The 25,037-nt window shown below is 42.8% G+C and overlaps 1 protein-coding gene across 2 annotated transcripts in view; it reads right to left on the reverse strand.

Annotated features, from left to right (window-relative positions):
- The window catches only part of LOC126354982 (UDP-glucosyltransferase 2-like), a 142,412-nt gene that overhangs the window by 22,276 nt on the left and 95,099 nt on the right, over positions 1 to 25,037 (reverse strand). For both annotated transcript variants that reach the window (XM_050005067.1, XM_050005068.1), the window contains exons 5-6: positions 4,118 to 4,340; positions 3,809 to 4,028 (exon numbers count right to left, since the gene is read on the reverse strand). In XM_050005067.1, the coding sequence (XP_049861024.1) occupies positions 3,809 to 4,028; positions 4,118 to 4,340 (443 nt within the window). The remainder of the gene's footprint in view (positions 1 to 3,808; positions 4,029 to 4,117; positions 4,341 to 25,037) is intronic.

Raw genomic sequence — 25,037 nt, forward strand, 5'->3', positions numbered from 1 at the left:
GATATACACTGTACTAGTGCCGACATTGTGCATGCTCTGTTGCCTGTGTCTATGTGCCTGTGGTTCTGTCAGTGTGATCATGTGATGTATCTGACCCCAGGAATGTTTCAATAAAGTTTCCCGTTCCTGGGACAATGAATTCACGGTGTTCTTATTTCAATTTCCAGGAGTGTAGTAGCGTAAAAGTTCGTGTTTATAAAATGAATTCTAACATATTGTTATGTTCACAGGTACGCGAACTACATTTCAGTCACTCAGTAAAGTGATAACTCAAAATATCATTGTCAATAGTTCTGGAGAAATTGCCACCGCGTCTTTAGACCGTTTTCGTCAGAAGAGAGGTTAGTTTCTAAGTGTTTCGATGGACTTAATTAATTCGGTGAGATCGTTCTTGCAAATGTGAAATATACCCCATTGAGTGGCTTTCATTAGAGCACATTTTAGCAATCTACTCTGTCAATTATATTGCTTGTAATTAGTGACAGCAAAAATTGTTTAATAATCGTTGTGATTTTGCACACAGAGTTGTGACTGATTACTGGTTGCTTTACGTATATCCACATCAAGGCTGTTGAGAGAGACTCGTGAAAATTCAAGACAGCTCTTAGAAGATTTTGCAGTTTAAAAGTGACATAATTGTGAAATAAGTGTGCAGCTGAGTGATTAAACTGTGTTTTATTGAAGTTGTTGTGCGATTTTGAAGGAATAATAAATGTTAAATACAGTGAGTGAATAATGAAAATCTCATTTTCCACATGTTTAAGCCGTCCTATACCCGTAATTTTCCGCCACTTATTTACTGGTAAACACTAGTTGGAGAGTGACATGCCACCACCCCCCCTCTCTCCCCTTCTCCACAATCTTGGTGTGACACTGACCTGTAACATATCCCAAAGTCTACAATATGCATTTTGAGGCTGTTGATATGAAAGTGGGAAGTACAGATCTTCAGGAATAGCTTAAGTGCATTACTTGAAAGTAACACAGGAAAGTTTACTTATGTAGGTGGTAGTAGTGTCGGCAAAAAGTTGTTGTGTGTGAAGTTGCCATGTAGAACACCAGGTGTAAAACTTTTATCCCGAGTCTTGAACTGTGTCGGAACAAAAGTGAGGCATTCATCTGACTCAATAATACTGTTTTCATTTCACTACACTTATACAAATGTCTCAGTTCTGCTGTGTTAACATTGCAAAGTCCTGTAGGCATGTGGAGTATTAAGCAAAACTGTCATTTTGGAAGCAGAATGAAACACATTTGTTACGTTACTTGATATTTTCAGGAGAAAAAGGCAATGTTGCTTCTTATTAATATAATACTTTCAGAGTCACAGCCGTGTGACCAACCATAACTGATGCTGAATGTGCATATCGTCATATAATGTGAAGGGCTTATTTCAATAATGGTACAAGTCCATTACCTCCACTTTTCTGTCTATAATGCTTCTGAAGTTAATGATCCATACAAACATAAATAAACGTTAAAGGTTCATCTCTAGCAAGAAGCCATATGCTTGAATATTTCTGGTATCTCAACCGCAGATTTTTCAACGCTCATTTAACTTTACGACTCTGTATCTCAAAATGAACAAAAATGGACTTGTACCACTAATGAAATAAATCCTTCATATGCACGCACAGCACACCGATCTCGTGAGGCACAAGGCTCTCATAACGAAGTACGTAGGTAGGTCAACAAATGGCACTAGGAAATGAATGTTAACTGCGCTTTTTAGTTGCTTCTTGCGACTTCTAGCCGCGACTTGTCACTGAAATCGCAGAAAGCAGTACGGAATTCGGCCAACAGATGGCTCACGGCGTTGAATGTGAAATTCTACTTCGACTGCTAATTGTGACCGAAATCACATTTAGATTTTGTAAATTTGTTATTGTGATATCTGTGACTTCTCAATAACTGTGATTTCTAACAGATATGCGATGTCCTGCCCACCACTATATGGCTCACTTCGTTGCCGTCACTCGCGCAAGCCAACGCCACTAGCCCAACGCCATGCCGAGACGCAGGAATGGAGGAAGAGGCAAGATTGCTGCTGCTGTGGAGCTCCTGCTAAACGCAGTCGGGAGCAACGGTTGCGGCAACAAGGAGAAGAAGCGGAAGCCTGTGGCACAATTACAGTGCTATAGGTGTCAAAAGCTTAGACACATAGCCAGGGAATGCGACGGTGTGGTTGCGTGTGCTAAGTGCTGGAAACCGCACGACACGCGCAACTGCACCAAACCAAACCAAAGGGTACTGCAGCAGTGTGCGTAAATTGCGGAGGCTCGCACGCCGCAAACGCGCCCAGCTGCAGTTACCTGAAGCAGCGGAAGTTGGCCACCACACAAAGAGGTGGCCCAACAAGAACAAATGGTGGTCACCCCGCGCCCTCCTACCTTAGTAGGGGAAGCGGGCTGCACCGCCAAGACGACGTGGACGCCTTCCGCCAAGCACTGCGGGAAGCCAACGTCGACGCAATCACCGCGCTCAAATCCGCCTTGACGGAGGAGAGAGCGACCCTGAGAGCGGAACTCCAAGAGACGCGCCAGGAGGTGACTCAACTAAGGGTCGCCTTGTACCTCGCGTCCCGCACGACGACGGACGTGGCACCGACCCCCACCAGTACGGGGGTAGACGCCGCAACACAAACGACCGCCTCCCTGGCCGACGCAGCAACGCAGGTTGCTAGCGAGGTGGTCATACGGTCGGGGAAAACCACCAACAACAAGGAGACGGCTCCCTCGGAAGCAGTCGTCACCCCTGTCTCTGCGGAAACGCTGACGACACAGGAAGTGCCGATGGAGACCGAGGGAGAAGAAGAAGACGAGCCGTTCGAGTGCCTCCCCCTCCACAACAAGAACTGTGTGAGGGAGGTGCTCGCCAAGATCGCCGATTCCCTGCGAGATGGTAGTTACCCCCATCATGATCATCCTTACCCTTTCACAGTAGATAACATCCCTCCCCGTCCTCATAAACCTTATCCTTTCCACTGGGGTGCGAACCCTTGAACCAGAAGATCCATGGGAGGGAACTCGTCAGGTGTGCAGATCTGGAGCTCATAAACAAGCACCCGATCTTCACGGACGAGTACTGGCGGTACATGACTGACCAAGCAGTCATGTACATCCAGCAACAGACGCCGCCAGTGGACTTCTCCCGCCTGAAGAAAACAGAATTCGGTCAGCCAGGAAGCAGTAAGAAAAAGAAGAACAAGGAGCCGCCGGAATCAGCCGGCAGATAAATTCCTGCATCCAGAGAAACCAGAGGCCAATCCAACACGCGTAGAAAAACATTCCCAAGAGAGAGGATTCCACGAGGAACAGCTCAACTAGCTTAAACTCCGTCATCTCGGGCCAAGGCAGGCCCGTCAATGTAGTGAGTGAGTGAGTGAGTGAGTGAGTGTGTACGCGTGGTTCGTGTCCCGGCGTCTGTCTCTGTCTGATCCGCCCGCAGCCCTTGGTGGAAGGGAGTCCACGACCGACTATATCCCAACACTTCGCCTGAAGATAACGGAGACGCATTCCATCGAAACGTTACTACGAGACGACGATGCTACTCGGCTGACAACCCGTGAAGACTTCACCGAAGATTCCTGTCGGACGAGAATGTGCAGCAGCCAGTTACGGAATTCTTCACTCCGCAGACGGTGTTTTACCAAATGGCTATCTTCAACCTGGTACGTCCGCAGGATGATTCTCTCAATGCTCAAGACGATTTTGCCTGATGGGTATAAAGATTCTAGTGTGCAAGGCCTTTGAACCGAAACTTTTTGGTCACCCATTATATGTACAACTTGCAAAGCTTAGGAACTAACCTCGGAGTGTCAAGAAGGTGTCGTATTACTCGTAGAAGTGATTCTTTGTTTATTTCGCCCAGTTCCATTTTCTCTCCTATTCCGGCGCTAACCATCTTGGCAATATTGTAGGGCTGATCAGCGAAACACGGTATCCCTAAGAGAGGAACACCATAGTACGCCGCCTCGTTGAAGCTCTGCAGACCTCCCTGTGTGATGAACAGCCGGATGTTACGATGAGCTGAAACAGAAATTTCCTTTCAATTTACAAACAACTTACAACTTAGTAACGACATCGTCATGTACTACTGAAGTCTTCACCACTCGTACCTAGTACGTCCTGTTGCGATAGCCACTTCGACACCATCACGTTCTCTGGTTTTCCGGGGAGGTCATCCTCCTCAAACTTCCACAGTATTCTTTGCGGAAGTTTAGAGAAAGAGTACAGGAAAGCGTCTCTTATCTCTTTAGAGAGGAAAATACTTCTCATGTTCGATCCTAAACTGAAATATATGAAGCCATTTTCCGCTCCGTCTAAGAACTTCTGGATCTCCTGTTTGAAAAGAAAATATTTTTAAGGCACTTACGTTGATAACAACATGCTAAGAGTAACTTAAACAGAAGAAAGAGTTCTTTGTTGTTACGTATTTAGTCTGGAAACTGATCTGATGCAGCTCTCCAACTTGTTCTACCCAATGCAAGCCTCTTCATCTCCTAATAACTATTACAACCTCCATCCTGATGAATCTCCTTGCTATACTGATCTCTTGGGTTCCCTCTACGACTTGTACCGCCACGCTTCTTTCCGACACTAAATTGATGATAACTTGATGTCTCAGAATGTGTCCTACCAACGGATCCTTTCTTTTAGGCAATTTGTATAAGAAATTTCTTGTCTTCAGAGTTCTATTTAGTATCCTCTCATCAGTTACGCGATCTACCCATTTTGTCTTCAACATTCTTCGGTAGTGCCACAATTCAGAAGCTGATATGCTCATCTTGTCGAAACTGTTTATCGTTCTTGTTTTACTTCCATGCATGGCTCCAATCCATACAAATTACTTCAGAAAACACTTCCTAACACTTAAATCTATATCCTGTATTAACAAATTTCCTTTCTTCAGAAACGCTTTTCTTGTCATGGCCAGCCTAATTTTTATATCCTGTCTACGTAGGCCATCAAATAGCCCAAGAGCATAACTCATCTAGTACTTTGTGTTCCGTTTTCTGATTCCCTCGGCATCATCTGATTTAATTAGACTACATCCCATTAGCCTTATTTTGCTTTTGTTGATGGTCATCTCATGTCCTCCTTTCAAGACATTGTCCATTCTGTTCAACTCCTACGTCCTTTGTTCTAACTGCCGTCTGGTTTCTGAGCAAATCGTGAATAGCATTTCGCTCCCTGTATTTTACCCTTGCTACCTTCAGAATATCAAAGAGAGTAATTGAGTCGACACTGTCAAAAGCTTTCTCAAAGAGTACAAACGTGAGCCGTGCGTGGCTCGTGTTGCCGCCATTATGTATTTTACACTGTTTTTAACATACCTCACTACGCTGAAGTCCACCTCACTACGTTAAATTAAATTACTACTGTCGCTGAGTTGCTGATTTGCTTCACTCTGACCGGCACTAGCAGCGTTCACGTTGTGTGGTTCGTTTCGGTGGTTCGCTGTTGGGGAGTTTTTCCTGTGAGCAACACCGAATGTTTGTATTGCTGAAATTTAGCCGCCATGCGGTGGAATTAACAATATTGGTTGACTACAATTCAAGTCCACCAGCGGAATTTTCTGCCTTGTGGCCGTTAGTGTTCCGGTTACCTGGCCTGGCCACTGACGTAATTTCAGGCAGTGTCCTTTCCTCACCTGTTGTCGCTGTCCAACACAGTTTGTAGTTTGACAGCTTAATACATATACATATTTAATTGTGGATAATCACGCCCGTAACATTTTGTATTTGAATTCTTGTGTACCGATTGGTGGCAAGGCTGTCGTTTGTCGGTCGGTCCGTGGCTGTCCTTTGGTTGGGTTCCGGCGGATCAAGTGTAGTTGGGCTCACCACCTGCCCCACCTGTATCATCTAAGTGAACGAGGGCAACCGACCCATTGGAGGTTTCTGAGTGCTTTTGTCTGTACTGTCTTTCTCACAGATGTTTAATTGTCTGTTTATAATCTATTATAGTCGATGATAAAAGAAAAATTTTTGGTTTTACTGTGTTTTATGTAAGGAAGTTTGAATTCTGGCAAGTGGATATTTTCTAAAAGGTTATTGCCATTGTGTTGTCTTTTCTTTTAGTCAGGTTTCAGCTACTTAAAATTTAAGGCTTATGGTAATATATTTTAAAATTTTGAAATTTAATCGTGGCCTTCAGCCGTTTGTTCGGCTATGTGCCGTATTGGTTGTAAATGTGTTATTAAATTACAATAAACTACAATTTTAGAGTGAAACTGACCCCAACTTTATTTGGCCCCTCCCACAATCCTAATCACTTGTTCTGCCCAGCGGGTTTAGCGGGCGTATCAAAATATCTTCTAAAATAAGTCGTTGGGTTAGTATTGCCTCTTCTGTTACTATATCTCTGCGGGATCGAAACTGATCATCACCCAAGGTCAGCTTCTACAAGTTTTTCCATTCTTCTGTAAGGATTTCGTGTTAGAATTTTGGAACCATGACTTATTAATCTGAAAGTTCGGTAATACAAACATAAGTCAGCACCTGCTCTCTATGAAACTGGGATTACAAATATTACATTCTTCTTGAAGTCTGAGGGTATTTCGTGTGCCTCATACATCGTGCACACAAAGTGGAATAGTTTTGTCATCGCTGGCTCTCCCGAGGCTCACTAGTTATTACGGAATATCGTGTACTCCCCGGTCCTTGTTTCGACTTATGTCTTTGATTGTTCTGTCAGATTCTTCACGCAATATACATTCCCAGCTCATCTTCATCTATGTCCTCTTACCCTTCTATAAATTTGCCTTCAATTGCGTAGACCCTTTATATAAACCTTCCCCTTTCTGCTTTCCCTTCTTTACTGGATACTGGTTTTCCATCTGAGATCTTGGTATTCATACAGGTGCATCTCTTTTCTCCAAAGGTGTCATTACTTTCCCTGTAGGCGATATGTCTTTCGCGTAATAAAATGTGCTTCTAAATCCTTTCATTTGTCCTCTAGTCATTTCTCTTTAGCCATTTTGCACTTACAGTCAGTCCCATTTTTTAGACTTTTGTATTGCTTTTCGTCTGCTTCATTTGCTGCATTTTTATATTTTCTTCTTTCATCAACTTCATTCAATATCTCCAATTATATTCAAGGAATTCAACAAGGCCTTGTCTCTTTACCTATTTCATCCCATGTTGCTTTCACTACACCATTTCTCCTGACTACCCATTCGTCTTCTACTGCATTCCATTTCCCCTGTTCTTGTCAACCGTTGTCTAAAGCTCCCTCTTATCTTCTCTTCAACTTCTTGTTTCAGCTTACTCAGGTCCCATCTCATTAACTGCTTGCTCGTCTGCAATTTCTTCGGTTTTAATCTACAGTCCATAGCAGATAAATTGTGCTCAGACACGTTCACTATACGCCATCGTCAGCTTCAATGGCTCCTCTGTACACAAGCACCCCAGTAGCTCGCATCAGAGCTTAAATTCCTTTCATCTCATCTTAATCGAAACACAAGGTCCCCCTTGTCTAGTATCTTAGTTCTATGTATTCATAAAACAAAAATATTTGCAAACTATTTGTTGCTGCTATTGGCCACTGGAGCAAGTTTCCTTGCACTCTGCGCACAATTCAGCGTCCTGTTGCATTTAAGAAGTTGAAGCACTTGGCTCTGCCATTCTCATAGCGTTTCACCAAAAATTAACGTATATCGCCAACTTTCCCTCTGCCAAATAGCAAAGCCAAAGCTCCTGTCTTTTCCCAGCTACCCTTCTATCTCTTTCCCTTTTTCTAAGAGTCAAGGCACTTACTTTTGCCTTGCATTCATTAACTGAGTATTGTCACTTCCTCTTTCTCTCCTTCATCCACCCTTTCACTAGCGCCTATCGCTGCTATAACTCACAATTAAAATTTTATTGTGCTTACTATGAACAAATACAAAATGTGTGTTTATTTTATCTTTACTGTTGGGATGTTTCATTTTTAAATATAGTATAACATGCGTATAGTAACATGTGCAACGTTAAATATATAGAACGCCTGGTTAGATATAAAACATGACATAACTAGATGGCCCTAATCTTGTCAGGTTAAATAAAGAAACAAAAAATAAAAATAAGTAAAATAAAATAAATAGAAGACTTACGCTGTCAACGTGACAGTTGTTACGTATGCGTTTATATATCTTGATACAAGGCGCCTCTTTTGCTTGCACATATCGCTTGTGAAGATATAGCCATTAGTGATAGGTAATTTTTTCTCTGTTTTCTATCATTTCTTTCGCTTTCTTAGACTAGGTTTTCACGTCTTTGATGGTGTAACACAGAAATGCTTGGAAATGACGTTAAAATACAGCTGCAATTTATTTCCTTTTCAGTAATGGCTAAATACACTGTTCAGCCAGAACATTATGACCACCTTCCTAATAGCCAGTATCTCCACCACTGGACGGATAACAGCGTCAACACTTCGTGGAATGGGATCAATGAGGCCTCGGTAGAGAACTGGCATCACATCTGCACACACAAGTCACCTAATTACCGTCAATACTGGGGACGGAGTCAATAAGCTCTGACATCACGTTCAACCACATCCCAGATGTGTTCCATCGGGTTAAGATCTGGCGAGTTTTGGGGCCAGCACATAAATTGTAACTCGCCACTGTGTTCCTCGAACCACACCATCACACTCCTGACCAAGTGACTTGGCGCATTATCTTGATGAAAAATGCCAGTGCCGTCATAAATCATGATCGTCATGAAAGGGTGTATGTAATGGTCTGCAACTAGTGTACGATACTCCTTGGTTATCATGGTGCCTTGAGCTCCACTAGACTCATGGATGCCCTCGTGAATGTTTCCCAGAACTTAACGGAGCCGCGCCGGCTTGTCAGTGTCCCGCAGTAAAGCTGTCAAGGAGCTAATCCTTGGAAGACGTCGGATTCGCGCCCACCCGTCAGCATATTGAAGAAGGTATCGGGATTCATCAGACCACGCAACGTTCTATCATTGCGCCAACGTCGAATGGCAATGATCACGTGCCCTTTTCAATCTTAGTTGCCGATGTCGTGGTTTTGACATTGGCACATGTGTGGCTCGTCAGCTGCTGAGGCCCATCTTTAGGAGTGATCGGTGAATTGTTTTCAGACACACTTGTACTCTGCCTAGCATTAAAGTCTAATGTTAGTTCCGCCACGGTTCACCACCTCAAGTGGTTCAAATGGCTCTGAGCACTTTGGGAGTTAAATTCTGAGGTCAGAACTTAGTACTACTTAAACCTAACTAACCTAAGAACATCACACACATCCATGCCCGAGGCAGCATTCGAACCTGCAACCGTAGCGGTCGCGCGGTTCCAGACTGTAGCGCCTAGAACCGCTCAGCCACTCCGGCCGGCTTCACCGCCTCTCCTGTTTTACCAGCCTGCCCAGCCGATGACGTCCGATACCTGTAATGAAGGGTAGGTGGCCGCCCACACCCCCCCACCCCCCGGCATCTTGACGTGGTTTCTCCACGTGTCGATGACACTCACCACAGCTGTCCTCGAACACGTAGTCGCGTAGTTAAAGAAATGCTCGTGCCGAGCCTCCGGACCGTCACAATCTGCTCTCGGTCAAACACAGATAGATCGCGCTCCTTCCCCAACCTACACGCGGACAGCACGCTCGCACGAACGCTACACGCACAGCGCTTTTCCATGATTAGCAGTCATTCTCCGCCAGGTGACGCTGCTATTGCGTGGACGGGTTATATCGGTAGCACGTCGGTGGTTATAATGTTATGGCTGATCAGTGTATGTTTTCTTGAATATGGAAAGATGTTAATTTCTTTTGTTTATGTTATCTGCATATATAATATTTACTGTGCTGTGAAGAATTTCTATGTAAATTGTAGACATGAATGCACAGAGAGCGATAACGAAAGTATGGAGTAGCGATAGTTAATGAAAGTGTGTGAGGTAATGTGGAGGGATGCGAGTTGTTGATTTGAGATACAAAAACTTGCCGAGACAGCGAATCAGAGAACTTACCTACTGACGACTGGGATTACCTTCGCATTCCGTAATAAAAACTGAAGTGATTATTATGAACAGAACGCTCGTACGGTTTGAGTATTACTAAACGGACTGTGTCTCAACCGGTACTGACAATGCTTTCGCGAGTACACGTTATAGTATTGCTACAATGTAAGCGAAACTGCTTTTATTTTTAACGCATCGCGAGAGCCGACGCTCCATAAAATTAACGTACTTGTCTTCTTAACGAACATCCGTAACTGTCACAGTGAACTTAATTACAGCTGTGTTTCAGGTGTAAGAACTTTTTTACTGTCTGTGAATTCGCGATCGCGATAGTGGTAGTCATTTGCAAACGTGACGAGCAATTTTATCGCGGTAGAAAATTTTCACTAGCGGTGTATAAAGTACTGAAACAAGAATTTGATGCGTATAACGAGTAATATACTAAAACAATTATGTAGCCTATACTTAGCCAGAGGCCTGTTAAACGCCACTGCGGATGACTTGGCGACGCAACAGAGAAAAAACATAACCAGCATACTTTGTCGTGGAAATATGATAAACGGAGTTGTTATAATAACCTCATATGAAACATCGCAAGCTACTGCCGACTTCTCAGCGCCTCTCCAACAAAGAACAGATCAGCTGCTTAGCTTTTAAACACAAGGCTTATGCTGTCAACGTGACAACTGTTAAGCAGCAGTTCAAATTTTAAATTGTTAATTTCATTACAAAATTGATTTCTTTCTTTCCTTTTCTTTTGTACGTGGATAAAATTGCTGGTAGTGAACTATTACTTTCAGCATAGTTTTGTTGACCCACCATTAGTCCAAAAAAATGTTCAAATGTGTGTGTGAAAATCTTATGGCACTTAACTGCTGAGGTCATCAGTCCTTAAGCTTACACACTACTTAATCTAAATAATCCTAAGGACAAAAACACACACTCAGGCCCGAGGGAGGACTCGAACCACTGCCGGGACCAGCCGCACAGTCCATGACTGCAGCGCCTAAAACCGCTCGGCTAACCCCGCGCGGCCACCATTATTCATAAGTATTTTTCTTTTAAATTAATGCTGCTGCCGTTACATGTATTTTGTACGTCTTTTGAGGCGACTTGTTAAAAATACGTGTGCAATGTTATTTTCAAAGTGAGCTCCTCTTAATTGGATATTTTTTGAGAAAAGCCCGTTGAAGCAGTCAACAGGTTTCGTCGGAGCATAAGGCTAAAATCCATCGACGCTGATATATAATTGTTCCTAAAAGATGTTTTAATTACTGTTAATTAATTAAACATACATAACTTGTACAAAATTTTACCTTTACGAATTCTAGTACCAGTTTCGTAATACCGTTATCAAATGGGATAGCTTGATATACATCGCTTTAACGTTCTGTTTCATTTTTATTTTGGTACTTGCCTACTGATTTGTTTTTGTACATCATTAGCTCTTCCAGCCTGCTTTTCGTCCCGGTTCAATCAATATATTATAAAAACGATTTACATACGAACACAACAGGTAGTTTCTGAGGGATTCCCAACGTCATTTGAATGCCCTGAATTATCTGTAAAATTGGCCGTCAACATTGCTTAAAATTATATTAAACTTAACTTTATTCATAAAACACATCGTAATTCTGACATAGGGCTTGCCTGGAATGACGCCACAAACCATTAGAACAAAAGAAATAGTAGTAGTTCTGGGGAGAGTCTTGACGTGATATCGAAGAGTATGGCAAGCAGACGCTTTCATAGACGTGACTCCTTTCATGATGACGCTGTGCTGCTTTTGACCAGAGTGACCGTGGCAATACTAACGCTGCGAAATACACTCCTGGAAATTGAAATAAGAACACCGTGAATTCATTGTCCCAGGAAAGGGAAACTTTATTGACACATTCCTGGGGTCAGATACATCACATGATCACACTGACAGAACCACAGGCACATAGACACAGGCAACAGACCATGCACAATGTCGGCACTAGTACAGTGTATATCCACCTTTCGCAGCAATGCAGGCTGCTATTCTCCCATGGAGACGATCGTAGAGATGCTGGATGCAGTCCTGTGGAACGGCTTGCCATGCCATTTCCACCTGGCGCCTCAGTTGGACCAGCGTTCGTGCTGGAGGTGCAGACCGCGTGAGACGACGCTTCATCCAGTCCCAAACATGCTCAATGGGGGACAGATCCGGAGATCTTGCTGGCCAGGGTAGTTGACTTACACCTTCTAGAGCACGTTGGGTAGCACGGGATACATGCGGACGTGCATTGTCCTGTTGGAACAGCAAGTTCCCTTGCCAGTCTAGGAATGGTAGAACGATGGGTTCGATGACGGTTTGGATGTACCGTGCACTATTCAGTGTCCCCTCGACGATCACCAGAGGTGTACGGCCAGTGTAGGAGATCGCTCCCCACACCATGATGCCGGGTATTGGGCCTGTGTGCCTCGGTCGTATGCAGTCCTGATTGTGGCGCTCACCTGCACGGCGCCAAACACGCATACGACCATCATTGGCACCAAGGCAGAAGCGACTCTCATCGCTGAAGACGACACGTCTCCATTCGTCCCTCCATTCACGCCTGTCGCGACACCACTGGAGGCGGGCTGCACGATGTTGGGGCGTGAGCGGAACACGGCCTAACGGTGTGCGGGACCGTAGCCTAGCTTCATGGAGATGGTTGCGAATGGTCCTCGCCGATACCCCAGGAGCAACAGTGTCCCTAATTTGCTGGGAAGTGGCGGTGCGGTCCCCTACGGCACTGCGTAGGATCCTACGGTCTTGGCGTGCATCCGTGCGTCGCTGCGGTCCGGTCCCAGGTCGACGGGCACGTGCACCTTCCGCCGACCACTGGCGACAACATCGATGTACTGTGGAGACCTCACGCCCCACGTGTTGAGCAATTCGGCGGTACGTCCACCCGGCCTCCCGCATGCCCACTATACGCCCTCGCTCAAAGTCCGTCAACTGCACATACGGTTCACGTCCACGCTGTCGCGGCATGCTACCAGTGTTAAAGACTGCGATGGAGCTCCGTATTCCACGGCAAACTGGCTGACACTGACGGCGGCGGTGCACAAATGCTGCGCAGCTAGCGCCATTCGACGGCCAACACCGCGGTTCCTGGTGTGTCCGCTGTGCCGTGCGTGTGATCATTGCTTGTACAGCCCTCTCGCAGTGTCCGGAGCAAGTATGGTGGGTCTGACACACCGGTGTCAATGTGTTCTTTTTTTCCATTTCCAGGAGTGTATTTCGGTGTGTTGTACTGGTGTTATATTTTTATACTGAACAATAACAGACAAACCTTACTCGAAGTTTCTGTTTGATGTATATGAAGCAACAGTGATAAAATGGGCTTTTGGACCCGCAACCCTAGATAAAGATTTCGACAGGAGTTGTAGATTTGGGATTCTGCGTTATTAGTGGAGGCTCATATTAAAGGTATTTCATATAAACTGCAGGTGGATCTCGAGCGCAGCGCGTTTTTGTGAGACTCATAGGTGTCTGTGCAACAGCGAGAGCAGGCAGTAACTTGCCTGTTTCCGCCTGCGCCACGCAATATTCGAGAAGCAGCTTATTGCACGCCTGCAAGGTATTTTGGTTTGAAAACGGTGGAGAAGTTTATTGATGCAGTTCGACCGTTCATTGTTCTGTACGACGAACCTCGTGCAAGTGACACCGATCCAAATGGAAGAAAGTTAGTGAATCATATCGATCTCTGACATCAAAACGAATTAACCGCCACACACCGTCAGGTGGCTTGCGGAGTATGGGGATTACCATTCAACAACGCGATACGTCACTCCACCCTCCACTTTTCTGACGGTGCAAACTGTTTTCGTGAAACAGATGTGCATTTTCAGTTGACAGTATTCTGGTGTTTTGAATATTAATGTATCAAACAAGTTGAAAGCACGCCTTGTCAGTGAAGAAAACACGGTCCAGTTCTGCGAGTCCATGAATGTCAACAAGTGGTCCTGTTCACACCTCAACAGATGTGGACTTCACTACTTAACGCTATTTCGATATTTGAGGTATAGTGTACACTGTACAATAGGGTCATCAGACAATTTTTTGAACAGCTGGCGTAGAAGTGTCGCCAGCTGCCAACTGACAAGCGTAAACATTTCAAAGCCGTTACTGCGTTAGGAAGAAGACAGCCACCTTGACACTCCTAAGGAAAACAGTGAGCAACTCACCAGAAAATGGTTACAGCAATGCAAACTGAACCGCCTTCGTTACTTCCGCAACATTACACAGGGGACACGCAGCAATGTCTAGCAGGAGTTTCACTACGCTGTGAGGACACTGTAATAAATTCGTTAAGCAAATGTAGCGGAAATGAAAACCGCTGAAGACTAAGGAAGTGCCGGCCGGGGTGGCCGAGCGGTTCTAGGCGCTACAGTCTCTACGGTCGCAGGTTCGAATCCTGCCTCGGGCATGGGTGTGTATGATATCCTTAGGATAGTTAGTGTAAGTAGGCTGTGTAGGTTTTTTTATTGGTAACGCCGCCGCCACGTAGCGCTCTGTACGAAACTCACTAGCTGTGCCGTGTGCAGTCTGTGGCTGGTTTGCATTGTTGTCTGCCATTGTAGTGTTGGGCAGCGGCAGCTGGATGCTAACAGCGCGTAGCGTTGCGCAGTTGGAGATGAGCCGCCAGCAGTGGTGGATGTGGGGAGAGAGATTGCGGAGTTTTGAAATTTGTAAGAATTGGTGTCATGAACTGCTTTATATATTATGACTATTAAGGTAAATACATTGTTTGTTCTCTATTAAAACCTTTCATTTGCTAACTACGCCTATCAGTAGTCAGTGCCTTCAGTAGGTTGAATCTTTTATTTAGCTGGCAGTAGTGGTGCTCGCTGTATTGCAGTAGTTCGAGTAACGAAGATTTTTGGTGAGGTAAGTGATTTGTGAAAGGTATAGGTAAATGTTAGTCAGGGCCATTCTTTTGTAGGGATTTTTGAAAGTCAGATTTGCGTTGCGTTAAAATATTGTGTGTCAGTTTAAGCACAATCTTGTATAATTGTTCTAAGGGGACGTTTCATATGTCGACCCTTAGCCGAGGATACCTCACTGGAATCTTCTGATCTTTTCTTGTAGTTTGTGTAATTAGTGTAGATTTTGTTTATTGCTAGCGCGTAATTGTAGAGAGAATCTCGTTTGTAGTTCTAGTCTTTCATTGTTGTACAGTAAAACAGTTGTGGCGTGCATGTAGATTTGCACCAAGTATTTTGCAGCTTCGCTTGCAATTAACTAGATATTATTTTCAGCGCTATGTTAATGTGTTCTCTTATTTTTGCTCTTCAAGTTGTGTTTTTCTGTGTTGTCGTGTGAAATATTGAGACAATAATGGCGTGTGAAAAACGTAATACTAGGCTCCAAAGTAAACTGAGAAATGACATTGAAGACGAAAGCAGTGTGTTGGCGCCACCATGTAATGAATTAACTAATGTTCAAAGTAGTAATTTGGTAATAGTGCATAGGGAAATGGAGCGGGCTGCAAAAAATGGTGTAGGCAGTGAAACAATTAGTGAACAGGAAAGCATTATCGATCAATCGGTCGGCAACAGCTCGCGACAGGAATCCAAAATGATAGGACACAATCTTGCAAATACTGTACAATCAGGTTTTGCGTCCTCACCGTTTTCTCAAATAAGTCAAGACACATTTTCTGCTTGTCAAAATGTGAATGTTGCAGGTGCAAATGCACTGCCGAAAAGCATAGAGGAACAGATTCCCGACACTAATACATCATTATTGCAATTAATGCAACAAATGGAACAAAATCAGAGACAAACACAGCAAAAGCTTCAAAAGTTAGACACCACACTTGAACAAACACGTGAAGATTTAACTACTGAGTTACATAACATTGAATCGAAATGTCAAAAAGTCTGTAATGACGTAAAAACACAGATTTGTGAGCATTTTCAACCTATTTTTTCGCAGCATGAAAATGCATTACAGATTCACGGAGCAGCCATAAAAGAACTGCAAACTACTGTTCATGAAAATCATAAGACCTTGCAAGCTAAAATTGACTCAGTTGCATCTACCGATTCGGTTACGCAACTTGCAAAGACTCAGGAAAACTTAAAGGACACAGTAGATACGATTTCAACACGAATGGATACTCTGAAATTTGGTTCAGAGAAACACACTGAGCAAATAAATACACTATCGGAGAAAGTAGCCGAACTTTCGGATCAGTTCATTAACTTATATGCAAAGGTAGGTGATCTGAATGACACAGAAGAGTGTGAACAAATTAGGAAATTCAAACAACACCAGAATCAAATTAGTACGCAACACCAAAGAGAAATCCGGGAAGTACAAGATCAGCTGACACAGGTAATACAAGAATTACGTATTTCAGAGAACACTCGCGCTCCAGCACGGGAAGAGGGACATAGAAATACGTAACAGCCACAAAATAATAACACAGGGCATTTCGGAAATTATGAAAGAAATTGGCAAGGTACACCGTATTTTGAGATGGAACCGCCGAAACGACGTAACAATGACCGACATGCGACTCGCCGACATGATGATTTTGACTATAAGCTGTTCATTACTACACGTAAATTCAAAACATTTAAGAATTCTGGCAACGACATTCATCCACAAGCGTGGCTTCATCAATTCTCTCACTGTTTTCCTCCCAACTGGTCACTAGAGCACAGATTAGAATTTATGTGTGGCTACTTAGAGAATGAACCAGCTGTAAGAATGCGATCGGTCATTCACGATTGCCACAGTGAAGGAGAATTTTACCATGCCTTCCTCTCAGCATATTGGTCTCAAGCCACACAAGACCGAGTAAAACATGGCATCATAATGATGAAACATTACGAACAATCTGAATTTTCCAGTCTTGTGAAATATTTTGAAGACATGTTACATAAGAATCAATATCTTTCAAACCCATACAGCCCCAGAGAACTCATCCACATTTGCTTAACGAAATTGCCTGAACATTTACGACATATTATTTTGGCAGGACGATGCAAAGACGACATTGAAGCTTTTCAGGGACTGTTCCAAGAACTAGAAATTGACACTGACAATCGAGGAATGCGAAAACAGGAACAACAATTACAGGCCACATCCGTCGCAATTTCGCGATGAAAGAAATAATAACTGGACACGACAACGCTATTCTCACAACACAAATCGTGACCAAAACAGACACCACCCGTATGACAACCGCTGGCAGAGTAGTAATAATTACAGGGAAAGATCACCACTCCGCAGTGATGACTATCACAGAGACAATCAGAGAAACAGACAATATGGGAACCAAAATAAATATTATCAGGGGAGACAGAATAACTTTAGACGCAACGGTCCAGCGCGCAGTTACGATACCGGGAGAAATTCTCCACCACATGACCGACAAACAAGAAACTTTGTGAACTACCGACATAACGACAGACCTGAATTGCATCAGAACTGGCGGGATTCAAACGCGGCAGGGCCTTCTCGTCAAGGTGAATTTGTAGAAGTTAGGTCTCCTAATCCCAATAACGGCGCGCGCCAACAAAGAGACAGACAATGACTCGCACCGCAGGCAGCCGCGTGCGCCGGCTGGCTCACAGAAAAATAAGTTGACGCTAACCTTGAGAAAAATTCCAATATTCTTGGCCGACGTGTACCACATGATAATTGCGTTGAAGTTGAGACTCTGCGTACTAGGAAGAGTAAAGGTTTACACCACATTTCACATGTAAAACCGTTTATTGAAATATAATCTGCTTTTTAACTTTGTCTTTGCCATAAAACATTTCACTTCACATTTCTAGTATGCTTTGTCACACTGAGAAACTGTTAACATGCAACAATGTTGTGAAGTTAACTATCCAGTCTAGAACCTAGGGAATATTTTTAAACAGAAATTACGAATGCATTGTTATTGTGAACAGACGACACAGTGTTACTGTGTGTGTACATTCTGGATTGTTAGTTGAACGATTGCGTATCGACTATACGGCTTACATACTTAGAACATATACTGTTAATGAGGTTTTAATGCAACATTTTGGTTTAGTTGAAAAGACATTCTTTATTTGAAGTACTTTCTGGAAGATTAAATATGACTTAGCATTTGGTTTCTTTGATAGCTACACTATTATATCACGACGCTACTAATGTGTGACACAATTTACATTGTGCTTTTGCGCTGTATCTGTTTTATATCTGCACAGTTTTTCTGAATTCTTCTGCAAAGGAAAACATGTTTTAGTAGTAACTTTGTGGTATAGCTACAATGAGACAGCCTTTTCTGTAGCACAACAATACGTTACAGAGCAGTACTTACTTCATCACGGCAATAAGCGTAGTAACTACGATATCTATACGCAAAGCATTTCACTTTTGTTTATCATGAGGTACGTACATTGACTTCTGCAGAACTTTGCTTACAGAGGACGATAACTACGACACTTCCACAGAATTATCTTACAAGGCGCACATTTAGCGCTAAAGGACACGCATTTGAGTGGTTAATTTTGTACTTGAACCATTTATTTTTCAAGATTTTTGAATTACAATGGTTTTCCCTGATACATTTCATTCCATTGCTGTAATCTGCAACACCTGAGGATATAATTGCATTAATCCTCAGGGGGATACACGCTTACTTTGTGTACCATGTGTTTGGCAATCACAAGGAGCCCTAGCTAATATGGTATTTGCTTATACAACTTTACACATCGGTACTGTATTTCTCTAACACATAAATTACACAGCTATCTGATAATTTAACTGAGAGACAAACATTTTTTTTCTACATCAGTGACACATGTTTACACAATTACACAGTTGGATAACTTGACACTTACGAAACTGTATTTTGTCTGTACTTTGTGAACTGTCCATATTTTTTCGGAATCATTGTGACACTATGAGAGCTTTGAGTGATGTATTTGGTATGGGATCATGATTTTTAAAGTACGTTTGAGGTAGATGACACTTTTGAAATGCACAGAGAATTTTTTTTGGGTTTTAAAATATTCAAAAAGCTACGACGATTTCGAGATGTGATTGATCTTTTATGATATTATTATGACGATGATGTGTATTATGTTTCTGAGTTATGTTTATGATCAATGAGATAATTCTATATGAGGAATCTGATTATGCCATGTATTTATTATGATGAAATATTGAAGACGTGTTGATCAATAGTTATAAGTGTAATAAGATAAGGAATAAGGAGTAGTGGTTATGGACTCTGGTTTGTGAAAAAGGTTGTTGGAAACCAAGAATCGTACTTTAAGAGTTATGAAATGTATGTAAATGTGTGAATGTATTACAATGCCGACGAAATTTTTTTGGACTCTATTATATTTATAGGATTTTGTTTCTACACATTTGTAACGCAAATTCTCAACCTGTGAAATTTTTTTATACGAGACTGTCACTGTAACGGAAACTGCTGTCGTAAATATTTCAGTAAGAAAGGTAAGTGACCTTGACGTAATGCGTTTTGGGCGCCCAGCTGAGAGGTAGTCGTCTGACAAAAGAAAGCCATTAGGTGAAAAAAAAAAGAGGCCATTATCCTCGCTATTGACATTCATTCCTTTGTAGAAAGCATCGTAAATATGACACGCTCCTTACTTGAAAACATTATTACTTGTACTTTGTGCTACTTACTGAAATGCTTATGAATTGATGGGAAATATTCGTACATATGCACACCTCATTATGACAAGTGTCTTTCTACGAGAATTGAGAGAATTTATGCTAACTTATGAAATGCCTCATGACTACTGAATGACTATTTTATGCTTTACTTTGTACATCGTTGCTTATTTTATTTGATATCTGTTTTCTAGGTGTTTTGCATCAATGCTTTTATAAAATAAAATTAAATGCATTTGCTAGTGTGACCACTTTCTCTCAACAGATCTATTAAATAATTATTTTATGATCCACATTCTTCGAAAAAGGAGCTCATGGAATGGAAAGAGCAATAAGAAGCGACTAATAACAGTAACTGTATATATAATTTTCTTTTCAAGTACTTGGTAATTTGTTGTAGCATTAGTTTTTGTAGTGCACCACTTTAATTACATAGACATTAATATCTGATTATAACTTTCCCTTATCTGCATTGTTGTCTTTAGTATACTATTTTTTCTGCTTGTGGGTTTGTCATGTTTAGATATAAGTTATTACATTTACTGCTGCTTGCTTTGCAAATCTGCATTTTTTTGGGTCATCGCTGTCTGTGTTAATTTGTTTTGTGCTCCTACATTGCGTCGTCCCTTGGTTTAGCATCTGAGCTCAGTAGGTTTAAGTTAGCTTAAGAGGGGGTAGACTATATAAGAAACTATGATGAATTGGAAGAAAAGCATTGAGAAGCTATAAGAAAATGGTTTGGCCAAAAAAAGTAGTGTACAGTGGAGAAAAACTATTTTCGAAAGAGGATGTGAACAGAATACAGAAAGCATGCTTGGATAGGATTTTTTTCGCAGAAACAAATGTTGAAATAAGATGAAAGATCTGTGGAATGAAGTTTTGGGTTGGACTGCAGTACCAAATGTTATAGTGAAAACAAACCCTGTCCTTTCCTTTTGTGTTATCCTACTATGTGTTTGTGTACCCTTGTGTATTTGTTTTCTTCCTGTCTCTGTATACTGTTTCATAGAATTTTTTTTCTTCTAATACTAAGCTACATTCACTATGATGAGGAATACTGTTATCCTCAGATATAATTTGCATTAATAACATGTTATTTACTTCGTAAAGATGTTTACAAATTATTTATTCTGTTTTGTTCTAATGCTCTTGTGTGAAGTTGATATTTCAAAAGTTATTCTGATCTTTTATGTATGTACTTATGTCATAATTTTTGTAACACTGATTTATTTGCTATTTCGATTCTTTTGTAAAGCCTGTATTACTGCAAATGGTATCTGTACTATTATGTTCTTCAATGATATATTTTGTGCCTTTGTTATTGTATTCTCGTGTTATAAAATTGTAATTGACACCAGTTCATCAAATTAAGTAACTTGTAGATTACATTTCACTGCACACATTTCTGTTGGTCATAGTATATGGACAATATGTGAGAAGTAGGGACTGATAGTGTTTGCATGTGTGTTAATAATTCAGCAAGGGACTGGATAACAGCATTGCTGGTTCTAAGGACATTTCAAACAAATTCTTTCTGATTGGACAAGTGGTGGTTTATGGACTTGCTATTTTCTCTGCAAGACTCTTCGAGGGTGATTGTGCGCCTGCACAGTCGCAACAGATGGCTGTTGGCCATCTCTACACGGACTGAAGTGGGTCTGCACCTTCGATGGCCCACCAATACCATTATTTCTACATGGACTGCAGTGGGTCTGTACCTCTGGTGGCCCACCAATACCCTAATCTCTACCAGGACTACAGTCGGTCAGCTCTGTGATGACCTACCTACCAATAGTCTTCAACTTCGACTGACTCTGCTGTGGGTTTGCTCTGTTGTGGCCCATTACCTGTCTGCATGTCAAGAGTCAGCACTGTCTTTCCGTTGGAAGGACAACACTACTTCTTCAAGACTGCTTAGAAATCCACTACTTCCAAGTGCAATTTCTTTTATTGCTCAGACTTTGAGAAAAACACTGCAATTTTACTGTGATGAACGATCAGGACTGTCTTTATGGACTGTGAGAAAATTTTAGCTTTTGACCAACATTGTATCAATAAGTGTGTGCATTTGATATCTTTGTTATTGTAATGATGAAAAATTTTATCAAATCATTATTGGCCAGTGCCCAAAACAATTTGTAAAATTTTTTGTGGGGAGCATGGGGGCTATGTAAGTAGACTGTTTAGGTTTTTTTATTGGTAATGCTGCCGCCACGTAGCGCTCTGTATGAAAATCACTGGCTGTGCCCTGTGCAGTCTGTGGGTGGTTTGCATTGTTGTCTGCCATTGTAGTGTTGGGCAGCGGCAGCTGGACGCTAACAGCACGTAGTGTTGCACAGTTGGAGGTGAGCCGCCAGCAGTGGTGGATGTGGGGAGAGAGAGATGGCGGAGTTTTGAAATTTGTAAGAATTGGTGTCATGAACTGCTATATATATTATGACTATTAAGGTAAATACATTGTTTGTTCTCTATTAAAACCTTTCATTTGCTAACTATGCCTATCAGTAGTTAGTGCCTTCAGTAGGTTGAATCTTTTATTTAGCTGGCAGTAGTGGTACTCGCTGTATTGCAGTAGTTCGAGTAACGAAGATTTTTGGTGAGGTAAGTGGTTTGTGAAAGGTATAGGTAAATGTTAGTCAGGGCCATTCTTTTGTAGGGATTTTTGTAAGTCAGATTGCGTTGCGCTAAGAATATTGTGTGTCAGTTTGAGCACCGTCTTGTATAATTGTTCTAAGGGGACGTTTCATTAGGTTTAAGTAGTTCTAAGTTCTAGGGGACTGATGACCTCAGAAGTTAAGTCTCATAGTGCTGAGAGCCATTTGAACCATTTGACTAAGGAAGTACAGAAACAATTCTGTCATTGCGAATGACGTCGCAGAGTACAGCCTCTCCTCAACTACGTAAATACTCCACACCCATTAGCTTTTGGCACTCAGTAAGTAGGATCGACCAGGTTCACGCCATTCACCCACTGTTCTCTGGCTGTGGCATGGTAACGTCTTGAGTGTGAGACTGACCCAGTAAAGGTCTTGCTCTTGCTACCCTACGAGGCGATCATCGATCCGAAGCCACGTCTGATGAAGTCCAACGATCCATCAACATGGCACCGTTCCGGAGCAGAAGCTCTGCCTTAAGCTTCGTCTCTGCGGGCGTCTGAAGGCCTACCGTATTGGGGGGCCAAGTTCAGCATTTATCACGGCCACATGGCTTCCGACAACGCGGTCCACCTGTAGGGACGCGCTAGCAGTGACCTCGAAGAGACTGGGTACTCCAAGAAACGACGTAGGAATCAAAATATACAAATCCTGGTCACCGCCACCTCCAAGCAGAGTTACGGACTGGGGTGCCTACCTCTCTAGTGGTCGGAAAAATCGTCGCATCAGGGTCGGGTCGCATAGACTTCCACTCCGAGCTGGTACAGCGTCCTCGACAGTTGTGAGTCTGCTGTTGTATTCAGTGAATTCTCCCCCGGATTACGTAGTCACCATTTCACGCAGAAGAGGGAGCAAGGACTTTTATTTTCAGTAATAAATGAAATAATTTTGAATACTGTTTCATTGCGTGTAATGACGCAGCGCATGTCCTCAGTCCGCATTCTGACGAAATAGTAGTGGTCTCCAGCCCGGCAGAGGGTGGCCCCCAGAGTAGGCAAGATGCTTATCTTTATCCGACGCCTTCAGTTTCTGCGCACTATGAATATGATATGCGTGAAATTTTAACTCCTGCGTCGTTTTCTCGTCACTACCTTACCAAATCTGAGATTGGACAGATAGTTCCGTCACATTTTTTAAGGCGAACGCAGCATCACGTCCCTCATCTCTAGCGTTCGGCCGGTCTCCCGCTTCTCTTCTCGTCTGCAACTGATCTACGTTCCCGGAAACGGGAATTGTTCAACATTGCGGCGTCGGAATATTTCCCACGAAAATCATGCATACGAACAGCTGGCAAAACACTGTTAAACAATGGAAAGTTCTTGGTCTTGGGAAAACGACATGTTTACGAAAGAATGAAATGCGCAATATTACGATGCATGACTTCCATCCGCTACATTGGCGTCTTCGTTCGTTGCCGATAATATATGTAGTGTCACCTTGTGGTTGTTGCTCGAAAGAATGCAATGCAACCCGTATTTGCTGACAGATTTATTTATATGTCTGCAACTTTTTGATGGCACTGTACAGTTACATCAGATTCCATTTCCTCATCAGAATCCGACTATAAATTAGGATTCTAGAGCTTAACCATAGCTTCACAAATAAATACTGTGCGACACCGGCTAAGAAGCTGTTTCCCAACCCTCGGCTACACTGTTTCTCGTAGCTTCACCTGCGCTGCGCTACCTTGTACTGCGTCGCCTGTGTCCCAATGTGTGTCAGGCCTAAATGCTGGGACCGAAAGCACAAAGAGCGCCGTGTCGTCTTGAGAGGTGACATGCCTTTACAATGCATGCAGTGACTTGTCCCCTTTCATGTTTATATCTTACACTGAGTAATTCCATTTGGGATAGTATAGCCGAGTATGGTCATTACAAGGCTAGTATTGAGAACTCAGAAAATATGAATATTTTCCTCTCTAACTGCATGTGGTGAAAAGTTGCTTTTCCTTCACACGCGGACTTCCCACACAGCGTCTCTCGTCACTCGGGTTGTCTGGTGACAGACGGTTTCTGCTGATCTTGAAAGGGTTATGCTAACGGGTGTGAAGGAGTCGAGTGGATGCTCTCCAGGCGCCGACATTGTCATAAGAGCGGGGCCGATACGCCCACAGGGACGTGAAGGAGCAGCTGGGGTCAGACATTCCGTTATTTCGCAGAAACTTAGTGAAAACACTTTGACAGGCTAACACAAAGCCTGGGAATGACTTGTGTTCCCTGGCAGTCTTGTCGGGCAAATTCCCACGCTTTCTGCAAAATCATAACTGTTTTTCTGCAAAATCATAACGGTTATTGGCTTGCCCAGGGGATAGGTCCGTGCGTAGCAAAATCGGCGCAGAAATTGGAGCCAAGTATCTCCACTGGTGGAATAGTAGTGATTCAGCAACAGAGTGAAATTTTCCACCGGTTTTCGAGTTGCTGATTGGCACGTTTAAACACGGCCACTGTGGGGGGGGGGGGGCGAGAATGTTCTGTGTTCAGCTTGTACGGGTGCTCTTGGTGGAGTCGGCTCTCGCTTTTCGGTCGGAGCAGGTTACAAAACTGAGCTCTCGCTGCTCTGGACAATCTGCCTTCCGTTGGCTGTCTAATATACTTTCATTTAATTGTAATTGTTTGACGAAGTTGCTGAAGCTTCGACTTCAACGTAACTTTCCGAGTACAGTTGGCAATTGAGCTTTCTGCGTACAAGTGGCCTATGTTGTCCGTCTTGAGCAGGTTTGGCTGAAGTTGATTGTATCGGAGTTACTGAATGACTTCGCTTCTTGAAATC

The sequence above is a fragment of the Schistocerca gregaria genome, chromosome 3 (assembly GCF_023897955.1).
Source record: "Schistocerca gregaria isolate iqSchGreg1 chromosome 3, iqSchGreg1.2, whole genome shotgun sequence".
Classification (NCBI taxonomy): Eukaryota; Metazoa; Arthropoda; class Insecta; order Orthoptera; family Acrididae; genus Schistocerca; species Schistocerca gregaria.